General features: G+C 38.4%; 1 protein-coding gene across 7 annotated transcripts in view; it reads left to right on the top strand.

The window, feature by feature from the left end:
• Positions 1-20076, top strand: part of cep89 (centrosomal protein 89) — a 73674-nt gene that overhangs the window by 24086 nt on the left and 29512 nt on the right. For 6 of the 7 annotated variants that reach the window (XM_056753141.1, XM_056753159.1, XM_056753132.1 and 3 more), the window contains 5 exons: positions 279-394; positions 591-771; positions 2292-2459; positions 3345-3486; positions 4685-4774. In XM_056753141.1, coding sequence (XP_056609119.1) covers positions 279-394; positions 591-771; positions 2292-2459; positions 3345-3486; positions 4685-4774 — 697 coding nt within the window. Of the gene's footprint in view, positions 1-278; positions 395-590; positions 772-2291; positions 2460-3344; positions 3487-4684; positions 4775-14035; positions 14303-20076 lie in introns of those variants that run through there. The other variant, XM_056753175.1, reaches the window with a different exon arrangement.

The following is a 20076-nucleotide window of genomic DNA, read 5'->3' as shown; positions in this document are numbered from 1 at the left end:
CTCGCCCCATACAGTGCAGTTAAGCTGGTATACATCCGCGCTAAAATATCAAGGTGAAAGTTATAGCTTGCGTAGTATAGACCCAGCTGCCAACCCAACTTTGAGAATAGATTAATGGCGACATTTTTTTTAACGCGCGATAATAGTCTCACTGCGTTAACGGCGTTAACGTCGTTAACGGCCCACCACTAGAATAAACCTATCTCAGGTTTTGCTGACAGCATCGCTATTGATAGAACCATTAAAACACTGAAACAGTTGTGTGCTTTTATGTGTAGGAGGCAACTGCAGGAGCAGGCTCGCTTGGTGTTGGAGGAGAATCAAGTGTTGATGGAGCAACTGGAACTGCAGCACTCTAAAGCTAAAGAAGCTCACAGCAAACACACACATGAGGGTACACACATCACATCATCAGTGTCAATCAGTTGCATGCAATGAGGGTAACCTTACGTGAGGATCATTGTTCGCTGTATTGTCTATACTGTGTCTTATGTCTTCTTCGACAAGTTGCTTTCAACTACCTACACAGGATGTTCTGCATACATATTCAAATGAATACACATGCAACATGTCTGTCTTTGTGTGTTTAGTGTGTAAGGTCACCAAACAGGTGATGCTGTTGGAATCAGAGAAGCATGCTCTTGAAAAAGAGCTAGATGGGGAGCAAAAGGAGCATCATGCCCTGAAGACAGAGTTTCAGAGGATACGATTGGCTCTGGAAAACTCTTTGAGCTTGGCTGAACACAAAGCTGAGACAGACAAACTCAAAAGGTACCAATGATTGATTTCATGTCGCTACAAAGAAAACTGTCATTATTTGCTGTTGAATATTGTGCTATTGCTATTTTCTTTAAAGTAGACTCACTGCTGTCTTAGTTTCCTTTTTATTTATTTGTCTTATAAATCTGGAAGGCAGACACTTCTAATAAAAGAAATTAATCAAAATCAAAGAGATGATTTAAAGGTCCAATGTGTTATTTGTGTTACACGCCAGAGAGGGTTTATAATGTCCAGGCTTTGAGTTTTCCGTGCGCGAGATAGCTTGTAATGCACGCAGCTCAGGGTTTTCCTTGCACCAGAGAGAGTTTATAATGTGCGTGGTTTGAGTTTTTTGGACAAGAGACAGCTTTGTAACCGTGTGTGCTCAAACATAAATACGCAGTGGGGAAAGAGCATTAACACATTTCACGCAGATGTATTTTGTAATAAACGTAAATGTTAACACATAAATAATTGTAAAACATTTAGAACAGCAATGTAAATATTTAACGGAAATGTAAAATAAAACAGTCAATTTATTGAATCACATACTATGTAACTCTAATAAATGTTAACTTCAGGCTTTGTGTGTTTCTCTGGTGTCGAAATTAGCTCAGAAAACGTGATTCCGCGCAATATTTCATTAGACCATAGGCATAATTTGGCAAGTCGTAAGGTCTGTTTATTAAAGGCGGAATAGACGATTTGGTAAGATGCTAACTTTAGCCTGCTAGCACTGAAATCATGATCCCACCCTCCATGCAAATCGGTGTCCAAAGCCACGCCTTCTCCTAAACACATGAGCGCGCACAAACCAGAAGCTCTTGGATCAATTTCAATTAAATATTGTCTCATTCACCAGTGAGAACATGTTTCAGTACAAAGTAAATAACTTTACTTCAATAGAAAAGTACACTAACATAAACAACAGCTAAAAGGTGGGATTAGATGGCTCCCGTTAGACACTGGATAACAATGTAATACATAAAGGTCCACAAACTACAAAAGCAACATAATCAAAACCCATCAAAATCGAATCATAACATGTACCTACCTGTCCAGAAGTTACCATGGTATCATCTTTGAAACCCTTGACTCCCGTAGTTGCTCCCAGCATGGAAAAGCAACACTGATTATAATTATACCTATCAACACTCCCATTGGACAAAATCGCGAACAGACCGAGTGGGAAACCCCGGAACCCCCTGCAAACCAACTTTCACGGACCAGAATGCATCCATTGGCATCTTAATACTGTGTTAGCCACCGTAGTGCTTCGAAAGGAAGGGGTAGAGTGAGCCGTTTTTGCAAGCTCACCGCATGATGTTGTTAAATTTTATACAATGGACCTTTAATGGAATGAATGACAATAGATGTACATGCAAATGCATGTTGCTCAAGACATACATAAAATAGAGGAGTATTCATTTAGAGTGAGCGATCCTTATGTACGGATGTTCTGTTAAATACAGTTTTACCTTAAAACCTTTTCTATATGTTTTTTTAAGGCATTGTCTGAATTTGCCTTTCAGGCAGCTGAAGGAACATGAGAAGGTGAAAAATTCTGAGGCTGAAGAGTTGTTAGTTCGCATGAGTGCGCTGGAGGCAGAGAGAAAGATTCTGCTGATGGACAAAGCCAACCTTAGCACAAGCATGAAACACATCGAAACAGAGCTACAGCTTTCACACCAGGCTAACAGGTACATTCGTATGCATACACACAAACACGAAAACATATCTTATGAGTGTAGTATTTGTATCGCTTTTTATATTGTACAGTAGATGGGGGTCTTGTGTTATCCTGGTGGGTTTTTTGAGATAATGACTATCTGACTATACATTATCCTGCGTTTTTTACAGCTGTTAACCAAGTAAATAAAACTTTTGACGTAATATGAGACTATGGAGTGATACAAGAGGCATTTCAAATATTTAATAGCTAGAACGCTGATAGAATTGACCAGTCAGAATCAGGAGTTCCAGAGAGTCAAGTTACAATTGTGAGATTTATGGGTGGATGGGCAAACACCATCTAATATAGAAATGTTATCCAAGCTCTGCAGTATATCTCATTTGCAGTTAGGTTCTAATGATAGCCCTCTGTTAGCTATTACCAAGTTTGGTAAAGAAAATATATCTCTCCAGTGCAGTGTAACGTGACAAAATATTATAAATGGTTCTGACAGTGAGAATGCACTTAGTTGGGTGGAGAAAGATCAGGATGAGTTATAGGCCATAGAAGCAGAGACAAATTATTTTTGCCAGAGGCTGCAGAGACAGAAGGAGAACAGACAGGAAGTGTAATAGCAGCATTGGTAGATGAGAGATGAGAAACAGACTCTAACTCAACAACCAACAGCAGTAAATTCTGATGAAGGTAGCTGTATTCTAAAAGATCCAAACCAATAAGGTAGAGTCTTTTAAATTGCAGAAAACAATCATAGACTTTGCAGAGGAGAGGAGGTCGAGAGTACAGAATAGTGACATAAACCTTATACATTTCAGTTTGCTATTCTTTGTACGCACATGTTTTATAAAAAAATTGTCTTTTCTTACCCTCTCACCATCTCTCTCTCCCTCCTTAGGAAGGCTCAGAGGCGTATAAGTATCCTTAAGCAACAGGTTGAAGACTCTTTAGAGAAAGAGCTCATCGCTCATCAGTACCTTGCAAACATTGTCACACTTGCAGAGAAAACCAGCCATGAAAGAGATCAGCTCATGCATATGGTACGTCTATGGAAACTCACACACATGCAGGTTACAGCAAACAACTTTACATTTACGTTAATATGAATTCGAACTTTGACCACTGATCTTCGATGCACTTTTGAATCTCGAATTGTTCACAGTTATCCATTTATGTTGACGTAAAAATGTTTTTTTTAACCAAGGACCTACAGAACTCGCTGAAACCGTCTTTAAAGAAGTTACATTCAGACCCTGTATCAAATCATCTCCACAGGAACTTTTGTGTTTGAAGCAGAGCCTTAAGGCCCGGGCATACTTACATTTACATTTATGCATTTGGCAGACGCTTTTATCCAAACCGACTTACATTCCATTAACCTACACATTTATACATAGGCAATCCCTTGGGATCCAACCCACGTTGTTAACGCAATGCTCTTACCACACTGAGCTACAGAAAAGCTACTTGACTTTCCGCATCCGTGTCAGTCTCGTGCACAAACACATGCGCAATAAAAATGAGTATGTGTGCTATACCAGACCGTCAGAGGGCAGCGCTGAGTCGCGTCATTTACAGACCCACTGCAAATTATTGATTGATGAACTGTTTTCGCCATAGCAAACAATCTGAGCAACGGCAAGACAACAAGAACAGCAGTACAAACAGTATGGAGAAGGATATGCTTCTAAGCTTACTGTTCTTGGTTCCATCGTGTTGGTTTTGTATCATTCTTCTTTAACAATAGTACACTGCACAATTTCTGTGTTTGTATTGACCCCTAGTGGACTAGTGCACTTTTTTTCGCACATGCGCTGTTGTACACGGCACATCCACACTGTCTCAGAAAATGGGCTGCACGCAGACGGGTTGTGCGGACTACCGTGGACCCCTCTGATGACAAAAATTAGGTCATGCGGGGGGACCATACTTCCGCCTCCAAGCTCGGGGATTTCGAAAGTTTCAGACACACACCCTTTTTACACACACACACAGAGTTTCACTGCTGCTCGGAGATATGTTTGTTACAGGGATCCTTTAAAGATTTGCCTGGCTTCTCTATGCCTTGCTGTGTTTCCAGTCTTTCTGCAGTAACTGATGCCTCTCCCTCTCTTTCCTTGGTCTTGTCCCTACAACCTCTTCAATCATAATTATCCTCTGTGTCCCTCCTCTTCTGTGTCTTTCTCTGTCTCTCGCTCTAGCTGTGTAACCCATCCTGTTCCCTCTCTCCATCCTTAGGCATCGTCTCTCGAGAAAGACAAACAGGGCGTTCTCACACGCATCATTGGAAGCACAGTCCGTCTTGGAAAACTCCAGGAAAAAGTAAAGGTAAGGCTTGAGGAGCCCACGAAGTGTATTGGCCTGACATTAAGGGCTTTGTGTCCTTTAGCTTTAATTTAAAGGCTGGATAGAAATTAGAGGGCACAAACATGCAAGCACACAATACAGTATGACACTGTAATAATATTCAAAGGAGGGAAGGAAGGAGACGGGAACCGGCAAACATTTAATAAAAGAACGACAAAGTAAAAAGACAGCCGGCAGCCCCTCACGGACGACTGGCGGCGAATAACAAAAACCACAACTAAAATCCAGGCCTGGTCCTCTCTCATTGATGGTCCGGTCGCTCGTCCTCTTATGCTCCCAATCTCCTCCGTGATACGAGACCGGTGCACGTAACGCTGACGCTCATTATCACTCACTCACCGGCCTTGACTCACCCTCTCGTCCCGCCTACTTAACTACGGACCCTTTTTCAATGTTAGTGCCCAGTCTGAAACCATTTTACATTTACATTCTGTGATATTTAAAGGGATAGTTCACCAAAAAAAAAAATCTGAAAATCTGTCATTATTTACTAACGCTCTTGTCATTTCAAACCCGTATAAACACAAAGGGTAAGTCATTTTTGGGTAAACTGTCCCTTTAATGCCAGTTCATGGATATCCTGATCCTCTGTAGCGTTGCAAGGGAGTTGCAATCCTGCCAGATCCCTTCTCATTGCAAACAAACAATGTCTTGTAGTGCCCTACCAAAAAGGGAAAAAATCACTCTCTCTGGATCTGTTCCACATTTGTGGAATGATCTGCCCACTGCTACAAGATCAGCAGATTCTGTGACCATCTTTAATTATCGGCTGAAAACACATCTCTTCCGTCTAAAAAAAAAAACTTTGTTTTTTAATAGTGTGGTAGGCTATAAGAGGCCAGTTTAACTGCACTTACTTCCAATTAATTCTATTGTTTACCTCATTTGTAAGTTGCTTTGTATAAAAGCGTCTTCTAAATGACTAAATGCAGTTGTAAGTGTGGTTTTGAGTGCGAGAAGGATGTTATATACTGACACACCAACCTTGATTTACTGTATGTTTGTATGAAGGGCTTTATGAAGAATTTTTGTATTGATGGCTCTGCGTTAACACTTATTAAAGATTCAACACAGCGACACACACACACACAGAACGCTGACTTACACAGCCTCATACAGCCTAATTAAATTACCCGGTCTGTCTGACATTTCCAATAAGGGGTCAATCCTGAAACTCACGGGCCCCATCACACTCAGAAGCTCTATAATTAACATTTCAAATGGAGGGTTATTTTAGTTAGTTCCCACTGTAACAGCAGTTTGGTTCAGATCCTGTCTGTGTTTGGATTGAGTGCCTTGTGATTGGACGCCTCTGAATGTAAGTGTCAGGCGATATTTGTGATGTTCTACATTTGTGTTTTTTTCCGTGAGTGAGATCTGCTCCCCTTTATTTCTCCTGCTGTGAACAAGTCAACCCCAATGGATTTGTTTTAGTTACAAGTCACAGATGAGTTGTAGGTCACATACTGTATATGCAGATATTAGACTGGCTATTCATCACCGATGTGGATGAATGTGGATTCATTCTTTCTGACTTCTATTAGTCTGAGACAAGGTTCAAACTGGCAATGAGTGGCTTGACAAAAAAATCTGCAATTTGCATAAATTGAACGAAGCCGTACTTGGCTTCGCTTTGTGCGTTGCAGATATGTAATGTAGCAAAAAAATTGTGTGAAGTTTGTGTTCTAAATGAATAGAAGGTTTTTTTTAAGCTCTTCACCTAACCAAAATCATTTTTTTCTGTTGTCTGTGTTGCGCTGCAATTGTTTGCCATATTGGTTTTAAAGTCACCATAGAGTCCATTGAACTGTGATATTGCCTCTCTGCATGGATTAGATCATTTTTTTGTGCACTGACAAGTCTTTCCTTTCCAAAACAAACCCAATGATACTTGTTATTTCAGTACACTGCTGTAACCGCCTTAGACATAAGAAAAAATGAGAAATGTTTTCCCGTAAAGAGCACATATTACGAGATCATGTAAATTACATTTCATGCAGTGTGTAATGTTGCCATGTGTGAATGTAAGCAGTCTGCCAAGCTGTAAAGCCAAAACTGAATGAATAACAAAGTTATTGGCTTGGAAAACAGGGAGTCGACTCTGAATCACGCAAACGAGTCGTGCCATAGTCCGATTCGCGAACCGCCACGGATTAACGTCACTACCTATTGTCTCTGTCTACATTGGACTGCCTGTGAAAACTTCACTCTTCTCCCCCAAACACTTTAACTCGTGAGCTTAATTCGCGGTAGACCATTTACAGCAGATTAGACCATCTGACCAATCAGATCAGAGTAGGGTTGCGTAAAGGAGGATATTAGACAGATGATGTGACGAACAAATCATTTGAGAGTCAGTCAAGAAGTAAGGTAAGAAAAACTGCCTAATATAACAAAGTAATAGTGTTTTACACCTTATGTAAACTTGTTGTTGAACACTACATAAACCAAAACAGGACCTTACAAATCAAGGAATATTTACTCTTTAATGTTTTTACTTGTAGGTGGGAAATTCTTAAGCTTTCATTTAATTCAATCATTGTTTGAGTGTCTTCTAAAGTGCTATTTTCTTTTCACATTTCCCACTCGTCTTTTTAGGCACTGTACATGTTTTCTAATGTGTGCACTGTGTAGTCATCCTACAACCACATTAATTTCACCAATATTTTCTCATTTCTGTCCAATATGTCCTGTTACATGTTGCCAGTCATGAAATGATTTGTTTGAGTTTGTTTTGTATTTTCCAGTCAAGGTTCACAAGCTCTTCTGCGTGTATGTGAACTCTGTATAGTTTAGGGTTCATATATAACATGTTTAGTTCGATTAAAACGAACTCTGGTGCGATTGTTCTGATAGTGCGGTTTATGTTTGTAAGTGTGAACACTGCCAACCAAACCCTTGTGCGCATCAAACAAGAGGACCTAGAACGCTGAATAGATGGGTCTCGGCCCACTTTCAAATGAACTCTGGTGGTGTTCAATTGAAATATGAATGGTTTGTGTACGATAACATTATCATTAAACAGTTATGGTTTTACTAAACAGTAAAGCACCTCAGTGCAGTTCTGGTGTTTTTCAGCATTAATGGATGTACATTTTTTAAGCTCCTTTGGTTGTATTTCATTTAACAATTTTACTGACTAATTTATTAGCATTTACCCCTTTGACCATTCACATAATCATTCAGTTCGCATTCACTTTTGGATTCTAGCAGATGAGGAGACTTTCATTATAGGCAGATAGTGATGGGTCGGCGGGAGGGATCTGCGCTCAAGGTGCTGCTTGCATGTAATGCCAGAACACAATAACAATTTTAACGGTAGGCACAGTTCCTTAAAACTGTCACACATTGCTTTCAACTGTACTTTTATTAATAATATTACATGCCCAGTAGGCTTTTCTAACAACATGTAGCCTAAGCATAATATAAATTATTTAAAACTTTTAATTCACATTTAACTGTTCACATGTTCTAACAGCTTAAAGCAAATTCAATTTCATTCTTATTTTTTCTTGTACAAACATTTGGGGAATCCTTTCTACATAACTTTATTATTACTTGAGAGTTGAGATTATGTTTGAGACTCTTTTCATTCTTACCTCTGTCACATTTTCTGTCACTTGTCTCCTGTTGTGTTTCCTTCCTTCCTCATCTCTGTCTCTCTCTCTCTCTCTCACTCTCTCTCTCTCTCTCTCTCTCTCCTCCATTCTTCTATTTCTCTCTCTCTCTCTTCTGTCTCCTGGTGGCTAATTAGACAGAACAGATGCTAGACACGCATAAAAATACATGCACAAAATCACTAATCACTACCTCACAGAAGGTGGCGAAAGAAAATAGAGAAATCAACAAAGGAAACACAAAGAACGACACATTGACCGAATAGAACTTGAGCACAGCCATAAAAGCAATACAGGAAACCTTGCTGTTTTGAGGGTAAAGTGTAGGTGATAGTTAATAGAATGTCTGTACAGATGCAGTATCCAGCCTGTCCTGAGAGTATATTTGTGAGGCATAGAGGACAAGGTACTCTTTGTGCTTGCTAGTGTTCTGGCATGGTTCCTGGCCAAAGGCAGAACACTGTCCTCTAAACAGCCGATCTTAACAAACTGCCAGAAGCTGTTCTTCTCTGCTTGAAACACACACATACTTCAACTTAAGCTGTATGTACCCATCATGTGGTCCTTTTGTGTCTCTGGAAAGATGCTAGCTTCATCCAACTGACAAGTTTCTTTTTCAGGTATTTAGATGTATGAGCTTTTGCTATGCTAATAGTTGTAATTTGCTACATACAGTATGTTTCTCTCCAGGTTTGTTCTCGTGAGGTTTTTCTGCACAGATGGTGAATGATTGATGGCTATTGCAGTGTAGATGATTTATGGGTATCGAGATCAGTTATGATGAAGTATTGCAGATGTTCCACTCCAATCAACACTTTGACTTTCTGCCCCATTTAATTAGTAGCTGTGGATTATAGAACTACAATACAATGTGTAACTATTTACATGAATGAAGAAATTAATGGGTAACACTTAGAATAGGGTTGCATTTGTTAACATTAGTAAATGCATAAGCTAACAAGAACTTATAATGAGCAATATAGTTTTTTATAATCTATAATGACAATACAGTTTATAATACTTCATGGTGCATTAACTACTGTTAACAGTTACAGTGTTTGATTTTAAAATGTATTGGCTAATGCTAAAATAAACACAAACTATAAGATTAATGCCCTTTGAAAGCATTTTTTAAACTTTAAAGCATAGATTTCCCTAGTCACATAAGTGAATTGTCAAATCCAGAACAGTCCATATTCCTCATAAATGGGCGGATGAAAATTATTGAAACTATTTAATTTTCTATAAAGAGCCGCCCCTTCTTCATTTGTTGGGTGTTATTGCTTCTGGTTTTTACATTTAAATTCACAGACATTTCTTTAAAAATAGAAAACTTGTGCATAGTCTATATTTTTCTGATGTCTGGACTCTATATAAGAAGATGATTCAATATATTGGTAATTATTACATTCTCTGAGAATTTATATTTCAAGTTTTGACTAAAAATGTCACCAGAAGTATTTCTCATTGTTAGAGTATTTACATATGTTAAGAAGTTCATTGTTATTAAGTACAACCTCATTGTAAAAAGTTACCAAAGGATGAATATCCTCATAACAATATAACATTTTCGTTGAGGTTGGATATTTATTCATTCATATATTGTAAACATTTTACTCACTTCATTATTCAAGGACAACAGTCACAGATTCATAAACATGATTTCACATTTTAAAAGTGATGTTGCTGCTTATTTTGTTTTGATTTAAAGACTTTTGACATTGAATTTATGAATGAAAGTAAGTAATAGGATTTTTATGTATTCATATATTTTTGGTTAATTTGAATTAAACCTAACTGAGGATCATCTTTAAATTACTTCTGGTCAGCTAGCATCCTACTTCACCAGCAGAAAGGCTCGACTAAAGATGGCGTGGTGTGGATTGTGTGTATTTTTCCATGTGTGCTCTGTTCACACAGTAAAGTTCACATGCTTTCTCCATTCCATCCTGATGCAAGCTGTCGCTATAGTAACAGCAGGAACACAGAGGATTGGCTGGCCTAAGTCTTCATGGCTCCTGAGAGCTCTGAGATGACGAGTGTAAAGCCACAGGCTGTTTTGCTTCAATATTTCATAAGTGTGCGTCTGTAAATGTGTACGCACCTCAGAACAGATGGAAATAATTACTTCCTTTTTTCTTCTATTAATTTAAAAAAGGATAAAATGAGACGTCCCTGTCGAAACCAGATAAGGATGTATGGCTTGTCATTTGCTGGATGTTGAAATCATTGAAGTCTTACACACAATGACTGGGAGAGCACAATGTTCAGAGAGAGAGAGAGAGAAAGAGAGTGCTATTACAGTTGTAAGCGTTGTGTTCCTTGAGTTATTTTTGAGTCTCTTGCTCTCTCCTGTGCTTTCTCAGGCTGAAGTGATGTGATAGATTGCATGTAATGCCATGGGTAATCTTTTTAGAAAATTGAAGGGGTTCATGCATGAGCTGCAGAGGATAGATGTGTTTGTGTCACAGTGATATCATCCAGTGATGACAACATTGAAATATTTAGAGGCAGTCCATCATCTTCTGTTATTATTTTTACAAGAAGTATTATTTAAAGACAAAATATTTGAATAAATATTATAAAATAAATGAAGTATTATTTTAATCGGAAAACTGGAATCTTACTAGGGATCGGAATAACATACTTTTACAGTTTGGGTGTATTTTTTATATTTTCTTTTGGAGTTGGGATGCTAAATGATTTTGTAAGATTTTATTTGTGAAGTGCTTTTAAACTACAAACTTTAAAACCATAATTATTGTTCACAATTTGGATTCTTGCTGGATTAATGCTGCCCATGATATTATTTAAACACTTTCTTTCTTTCTTCTTAGCTTCAGAAACATTTTAAATGGCTCCTGTACTCCGTAATGAATTTTTAGTGCAACTTACATAGCTCCTTGCGATGTTTGCTTGTAATAGAATGACATGCTAAGTAAACTGTATCATTCTGTTTCACCATTCCATCATCTAAATACTGTACATGCAAGTATGTTTCTTTACGAGCACAGCCAGGACTGATGAGCGATTTTTCTAGATAATGTAGCAATTTGCACAGCCTGCGATGTAAAAAGGCTTGATGAATCAAACTTTACATGTGGCTAGAGGAACATTGTCAAGTTTGTTGTCTGTCGATATTGTAAAGGGGAAAAAAAGAGCTTGGTTCTCTTTTAAGAACCCAATTGGCTTGGTAACTCTTTCTCTTTTCCACCAAAAGCTGGTGTGTGGTGGGTGTTCTGGCGCAAAATGGCTGCTGTCGCATCATCCAGGTGGATGCTGCACATTGGTGGTGGCTGAGGAGATCCCTCTTCCATGTAAAGCGCTTTGAGTACCCAGAAAAGCACTATATAAATGTAACAAATTATTATTTTTTGAAATCTCAGAGTCTCACAATGTCATAAGATCCGAGAGTTTTATGGACACTAGCCCAATGCTGTAGACACCTATGGCAAATTAGGCTGCTTAGTATACAGCAGTAAAACTGTCTTTGTGAACCAGAAGCCACACTTTTCTACTGCAATGTAGCCTGATTTTGATTAAATAATATGACAAAATAACTTGTGGATTGGTTGCAAAGATAAATAGTTCACCACAAAACTAGTAATGTGAACTACCAAAATAAATAGGGTTAAATTTGGTCTTATAGGGACATCAAAACAAGCATATTTACAATGTTTCTTCATTGATAATCATCACTCTTTTGCTTCTAATTAAGATTTAAGATTCAGATTTGACAATACTAGAACAACTGAGTGACTGGCTCGTGTGTGTGTGTTGAGCGAGAGTATGATTTTACCAAGCAATACGTTTAATCTGTTTGTTCAATATAAAAGTCTTCTGGAAGCAGAAATAGGAAAAGATTTGCCACGAAAGAGACAAATAATTGGATGCATGGTTGAATAAATGGGGACATGTGAATGTAGAAAAAAGAGAAATGGGTACAAGTCTGTGGAAAGAAGGAAAGTTAAGGTTCCCACAGGAGGAGAGAATATTGTGTGTAAATTATTCAGCGGTTATTAAAATTCATGCCGCACACTTGCCTGAAACGGCAGAAAAATGATGTTGAATATTTGATTGTGTGTATAAATATGGTCCTGAAAGGAATTTTGTGACATTATAAGTTGCCTGTTTTTGGCTGTGTTGCGAGTTTCCCGTGTTGGGATTAGGATGTGACTTTGATAAAGAGTTCAATTGTTGTTAAGCAAAACATGTTTTTTTTGCAAATGTTGGTAATACTCATTTTAATGTGTTAAATTATAGGAGAAATCAATATCGATCCAGTCTTTGAGATTTGGTTGAACACAAACCCAAGGCATTGCACAATGACTAAGATGTGTGTCAGAATTCAAAATCTCATACTGTTAGTCAAGTTCAGAATGATGAATGGCTCATATTGAATCTCAAGATTAAGACCCTATAAAGAACCTTCAGGGAGATGAGGGTTGAGTGAAATATAACCGAGCTGCTCTGGTTGTAAGTGTCAATGTAACAATTTATAAGCTTAAAGTTTAGGTTAAGACTCTAAACAAAAGATATGAATCTAAGTGCTAATGGATGAGTAAAAGGCCATGAGGACTCACCTTTGCTACAGAATGACTATGAGATCATCATGTAGGAAATTCTGCTGTTCCAGGCCAGGAGTCACGTAATTCAGATAACATCTTCCACTTATATCACACAATAACACATTTTTCCTTTCTCTGCCTCTCTCAGAGCAGTGTTATATGGGCCGTTTGTGCTCGGTTATTGAATTCCTGGGGCATTTTCATTGTGTCTCTTCACCCAAGAAATATGGAAGACCATTTTATTTTGTGTCAGTACATCATATGTCAAAAAGACATTTTCACATTCTGATTTCAGTGAGAGAGCGTAAATGAAAAACCGTTGTAGTGTCAGGTTCCTCCTGTTGCCTTATGAGATTGGATACATTCATGAGTTTCATAGTCCCAATGTAACACTGACACACTCCAAGGAGTCTGGGAGTGTCTTTTGTGCCAGGTGTTGTTAAACAGATAAACAAAACAACAAAGTGAATCAAATCTTTTTATTGAAATCCCTTTTTTCCCCAAGTGGCTTCCCACCCCTTCACTTTGTAATACCTAACAGTCTTTAACAAGACACACTCGAGCAGTCTTAAATTGTAACAGTTCTGCTCTTGGAGCCTTGTTATAATGGCTGAGTGAATCAGGGCACGCAGTTTATTTCACAGCAATGAGAATTATCCACAGTAAAACCTATTATGGATATTTACTATGCTTTGCTATACACTTCAAGCTTCCCTCCAAGTCCTTTGAGATCTCCCCCTCAAGAATCACATCTGATCTGCATTGAAACATTTTGGGTCAACTGTTTACCCCACGATGTCTGGGCTGGAGGGGTGTGTGCAGAGACTGTTCAAGCTAATAGTCTAACCTCCTGGCTTACCTTTTTGTTTAATGCTTCACAGTCTTCGTATCAAAGCCGCTTTTGCACATCCCTTTAAAGCAAGATCGCACCAATTCCATTTTATTTGCAGCAAGGAGATTCAGAGAGCTTATGTTTTCTCTTCTCAGTGTGGTACGATGAAGTAGCCTATGAATTTCCACCGTTTGTTTTATTCCAGTCACCCCCTGTTGGAGCAGTCACACATGCCTTGGCACAGACACTGGCAAAAGCCGTAGACCAGACAGACTGTGAGACTGGATGGCACCAAGCTCACACACACGATCCCCAGAGTCACTCTCTGGATCACTAGCAGATAGATGCCAAGCGGCAGCGAACCAAAATAGAAAAAGCCCAGCAGCCACACCAGTACCCGCGGCACGTGATTACAGAACTTGGAGAGCGCGTCTTGGTCCACCGCGGCACTGTTGGATGCTACAGAAACAGAGTCCAGACTGTGCTCTCCGTAGTAATCGGAACTGGCATTTTGGCTGGGTGAACGTTGCTGGTCCCGCTGCACCTCCATGATGGTGATGACCAGGCAGTTGGAGGAGTCGTGGGAGGGACTCTCGTCGGAGGACAGGCTCTTTGGTGTCAGCACTACCTCCTTACTGTGGTCCGAGCTCCAGGACTTGTCCCTCACTGCCAGACTGGACATGATGTTTGAGTCATCAGGGAGTCCCTCCACTTCGTACTCACAGACCTGCGTTTCATGACGGCAGAAAGGGCAGCTGATGGAGCTACAGCCGTCACCCATGTCCAGGATCTTATTGAGGCATCTGGCGCACACGCGGTGCAGGCAGTCCAGAATCTTGGGCCGGCGGCTGTGTGCGTTGTAACGCTGATAGCAGATTTTGCACTCCAGCTCATCACTGGTGGTGCTGTTGAGGCTTGTGTTTGCATTTGCACTGGCGTTGGTGTTGGCGGAGTTCTCCTCCGTTCCATCCCGAGCACAGCTCATCGTGGCCTCATGCTCTGGGAAACAGGGACAGGATGTACACAAATGAGTTTTACAAAAAATATGACACAGTTAGAATGATTCAATGCAGTAGCTACCTTAATTCAGGAGAGACATATTCCTAAAATGTAATAATGGTTAACCAGATGTTTAATGACATACTATTTGCATGTTGTCTTTGCTATTCATCAATGTTGATAAGATAAAGTTAATAATTACACTTTGAATGAGTTATCTGTCATTGCCATGGAGCGGACGCATTCACGTTTTTAAAGTTGACACCAAGTGCAAGATTTTTTATTCTTTTCAAAAAACTTTCATGGCCCCAAACTATTTCCTTCTATAAATGTATGAACATTAGAGATGGGAAATACAGAAGAGTTTTAGTCTGCAGAACATTTTCAAATATCAGTGTTTTACTTTGGAAAAAATTCTATACATTATAAAGCATAGCCACACCTTCTATATAACACTTTACATAGAAAGTGGTTTGCAATGTACTTGGACATTAAAGGGAAAATATAAAAACAGGCAAAACAATTATATAGTATAATGTAGTGGAGTAGTTTTTTATCCACTTCCCATCTCTGAACATACAATAATAGAGTCCCTGCTTTTTATTCTATGTTCATTTGTTCTTTTTATCTCTTTCGGAACATGGTTAGGTTCCTTAAAAAATAAAACTTTCTGAACTAAAAAAACCTGAGTAAATTGTGTTTTAGTCAAAGACTTCTTTTTAGATCAGATTTAAAACAAGAACCAAAACAAATCAAACTAACCAATCTTGTCTCTCTTTGTTTAAAAACAGTACCGCATTTTCCTTTTTTCAGGTTCTTTACTAGAGGACTGAACAAATTTGATCTGTAAATGTTGTACTCTTGCAGAAGTTGTGTTATAGCATACCCACTGTATAATAGTGAAAACATGGAAAACAAATTAATCGAAAAACTATACTATGAATTATAAATACGAGTGAAACAATTACATGATCACCAAAAACCTCATCTGTCCATTTGTGCTCATTTCTGTGCATTTCGTCAGTATGTTTGGGCACCGAATAGAGTGGCGAATCAGATAATTAATACGTTGACGTGTCCTTTAGCTATTCGTTTTGGATTTTTAATTGACAAAATAATGATTTCCATAATTATTTGTTACTTACGTTATGGGGTGGTTTTCAGGACAGGGTTTGAGCCTAATCCCAGATTAATTTAAATGTTAGACGTGTCTTGATCTAAAACAACTGACATATGCACTGACATATCTTAAAGTATATTAGAGCGATTGTTTCATCTCAGGATGCAGACCAGTAGTGTTTTTTTAGGTATGTTTTTTTAAATTTACTTCAATCTCCTAATATAACTAAAGCCTAGTCCTGATTTAAGATAATCCTTGTCTGGGAAACCGCCCCTATATTATTTAGTTTTGGTTGTTTATAGAAAGATAGATTATGGCATGCACCTGTGTCACAGAACATTTTCACGGAAACATTTCAAATCTTCATAGTAAAACCTACTTATCGACAGTAATAATCGCAATATCAAGGTGCATCATTTTGTCATAATCGTACAGCCCTACATGGAAAGCTCTACAAACTCATAAACTCTTGTCGTAAGTGACAGAAAATCTTGTCAATGACAGGGAAAGAGTTAAACTTAAAGGAGCTGTGATTAAGATTCAATGACATGGTGACAGCAGTAAGCAAATCTGTGAGTTTTAACACTCTGCTTTCTCTCCTTAAGTGACTTCATACAGGAGGTGTTTCCTACAGAGCATTATGTTATTTAGTTCTTTATTGTCATTGCATATTACAATACAATGAAATCTGTTGGAGCAATCCCATATGCAGCACATTTAAAATAATTTAATAAATATTAGAATAAGTAAATAAAGTAAAAAGAACACAGTTAAAATTAATTATTGCACTCAGTCCAATTACATAAAATGCATAAAGTGCAGTTGTGCATGTTATGCCATCATGCATTAGTTCATTGTAGGTGTCACTTTAATATATTAACACCAGTGCTATTAAGACTTCACACAAGCCTCTTACTGTGCCACGTGTGTCTCTCGCAGTCTTCAACTCTCCAGCTGCTTTGTTAATTGCCGTTTGAGAAATTAATTATGGAAAGAAACGAGTAATCAACATAGTGATTCAGCTTCGTTGGATTGGGAAGCCAATTGGTTTTGTCTCCCTGGTGTCACCAGGCTTTTGTTATACTGGAGGAAGGGACACAGTTGTTGGAGGAATGAAATTGCGTCCCTTTGGGCAAGGAGCATGCTGCTCCAGCATACAGACCTCTCTCCATTATTAATGATGACAATCCCTGTGCACAATTGTATTTCAAAGAGGAATTTGTTTTGTTTTGCTGGATGAAGAAATATAGCCAGCCAAGGCTGTCAATAATGAGCGTTTTGCTGGATGTATGTTCAGGCTTTATTGAAGGGCCCAATCCCAGAAAATGCACTTTTAAATGTTAATCTACCAGAAATTGAGTCACCAACGTGTGTGCAGAAACACCCTGTAATTATACAAATCCATCTATTCTTCTTTTTCTAATCTCCTTTAAACCACCACGGTGACACAAAACAGGCTGTTGGTGATCCTCTAGCAATCTGATGTCACAGATTTACACCTGCCCATAACCGCTCACAGACTCCGCCTTCCGCCAGAGACACGCTGTCAGCTATTTTCAGGCAACAGCAGATGTAGCCACTAGCCAGCGACAAAGATGTCTTAGAAACAACAAATTTGTGCTGTTTGTTGTTTGTAAAATGGAACATAAAAAGAGCCAGGATCATCAATGACCTACATTTAATACAGCAAATGGTCAGCATATATTTTTGTCTCTTCCATTTAATTTGTATTTATGAACGAGGCATAAAAGGTGACTTTTATTGCAGTTAGTGTATGGTTTTGCCTGGCCAACGCTTTCCGCCATATTGCTGGTCTTGATGTCATCCAAAGCACATGTGTAAGCACTCTGCCTCATATTTTGCATACGGGGAGGGGAGCAGAAGCTCATTTGCATTTAAAGAGACACACAAAAAACGGCACGTTTTCCATTTCAGCCACAAATAGTCATGTTCAACATATTGTAATGATATGTGGTGAATTTTGAGCTGAAACTTTACAGAGACATTCTGGGGATACCACTGACTATTTTTACATTGCAGAAAACCCCTGGATTAGCGGCCCTTTAACAGAACCTTTTAAGATCACACATTAACACAGAGTCAGTGTTTTTAGTCCATGTTATGTTATAGCAGCCTTTTGTCCGGTGAAAAAACTCTTCAAATGGATTGAACTGTTTTTGTTAAAAGTGACCTTTTGCAAGATGTTAAGAACACAAAATGAGCATCGATTGCTGTGATCATGGAAATGTAGTTCTTTCCTTCCTTCGATTTCTCTTGGCAGTAATCACATAAGCAGTTTTAACTTGCTTTTTCAGAAGACTGTTGTGCTCAGAGTTCTCTGTCTTTGTACTGAAAGGTCATTTTATTTTACATTTCAGATCCAAATGTAATCCAAATGTAAGAAGCTCAATGGTAACACAAATTAACGAAACCAATTTTGTCACAGTAATTGTATCCCACAGAAAGCTTTGGAACCTAATGAATGCCATGGACTTTAAATTACAAATGTTACGTCAACCATTTTATATTGACGTGTACTCTGCAGAGCAGTGTTTTTGGAAAAATCTGTTAGTAGTTAGTCTGAGAGAGAGTTAGCATGAAGTGTGTTTTGACGAAATCAAATGGAGACACAACTCACAAATATATAATATACAGAGCTTGTTTGTACTCAGAAATCAAAAAATCTAAATGCAGGCAGGCTAACCCTTCTTGAATGCAAAGTGAGCAAAGAAGAAGATTCCTTTTAAAGAATTGATCTGAATATTTGTAAATTCTATCATGAAATAAAATTGTCTAAAGAGATCCATCTTTTTTCACTGTGTGATGTGATTAATCTCCCCTCACTTCAAAGGCAGAATGATACATATTTCTAATTTGCTCTTTAAGTGCTCCAATTTCATGTTTGCTATCCAATAATTTTTCTTACACCAACAGTGGCATTAACATAGTTCAGAGGAACGTAATTCTAAACACTCCAGGCTAGAGAGTTAGCAAATAAACAAAATGGTCTTTTGTTATTGCAGAGTCCCACTGGATATTATATAACACAGTCTCAGAGGAATTTGTGTGTTTACTGTCACAATGTTTCCCCTTTTTTTCGTATCGGTCAGCACAACTTTTTTTCGTGTCACCGAGCTCAGTTTTCTTTGTGTCACCCAGCACGACTTTCAATCTAATGTATTTCAATATATCTTACATATGTTTAAACGTATATCAACGCAATCTGATGGGAATTCATTCCTATTTTACAAGGTTGCTTATTCTTGTGAATTCCTATTTACTACTATCTCATTGTTATGTTTTGTTATGATTTCACTTTTACCCTGTGACGTTATAAGGTTAAGGGGCGGGGTTAGGGGAGCCATTCATCGTTGTTTTGCCAACTCGCATTTATAGCTAAATTAGCTTTTGCGGCTGTGATTTAAGGGGTTGGGGTCAAGTAAGGTGTGGGTTAGCCACATCCTAAAATATGTACGACTTCTTTTGATATCAGGTTATAATATATAAATGTAAATACACACGCAGTCTGTGTATTGAAAGTCCTGCTGAGGGACACGAAAAGAAAATTGGGCTGAGTGACATAAAGAAAAGGGGATATTCGTATCCTTGAACACGAATGCCACATCCAAATAAAAAACCTTGAATGTGTCTATACCACAAAGTGCCTTGAGACTGGGTTGTATTATGGCTTCACTTGTCACAAAGTGAAGAATACTCAAACCAATGTGCTGGTGTTTTGTCAGCTCGCATGGGGGTGACACAGTTAGATTGTTTTTATTTCTGTTAGCTTAAGCCCTTCAAATGATGGCCGAGTTATTAAGCACACAGCAGCTAGAGAAGAACAGTACGATTGAGGTCGCAGTGATGTTGGCTGCTGTGTACAGGTTTTACGGAGATAAAACAAGAGAATTGCTGCTGTTTGTACACACACAGACTGATTTGTTATCTCCATGGGGACAGTCCATAGGCATTATTATTTTTATACAGTACAATTTTGATGTTTCAATATTGTCAATTCAAATACTTAAACAGTTTTCTTTCAGTACGTCACAGGGGAGGGGAGATGAAAAAGGGACAGCAAGCACTATTTTATTAATAAGGGAAAATGCTATTTAAAGGTGTTTTAG

This window comes from Triplophysa dalaica, chromosome 1 (genome assembly GCF_015846415.1).
Source record: "Triplophysa dalaica isolate WHDGS20190420 chromosome 1, ASM1584641v1, whole genome shotgun sequence".
In the NCBI taxonomy this organism is placed as follows: domain Eukaryota; kingdom Metazoa; phylum Chordata; class Actinopteri; order Cypriniformes; family Nemacheilidae; genus Triplophysa; species Triplophysa dalaica.
Note: the sequence above shows the minus strand (reverse complement) of the source record. Positions and strands in the feature narration are given on the sequence as shown.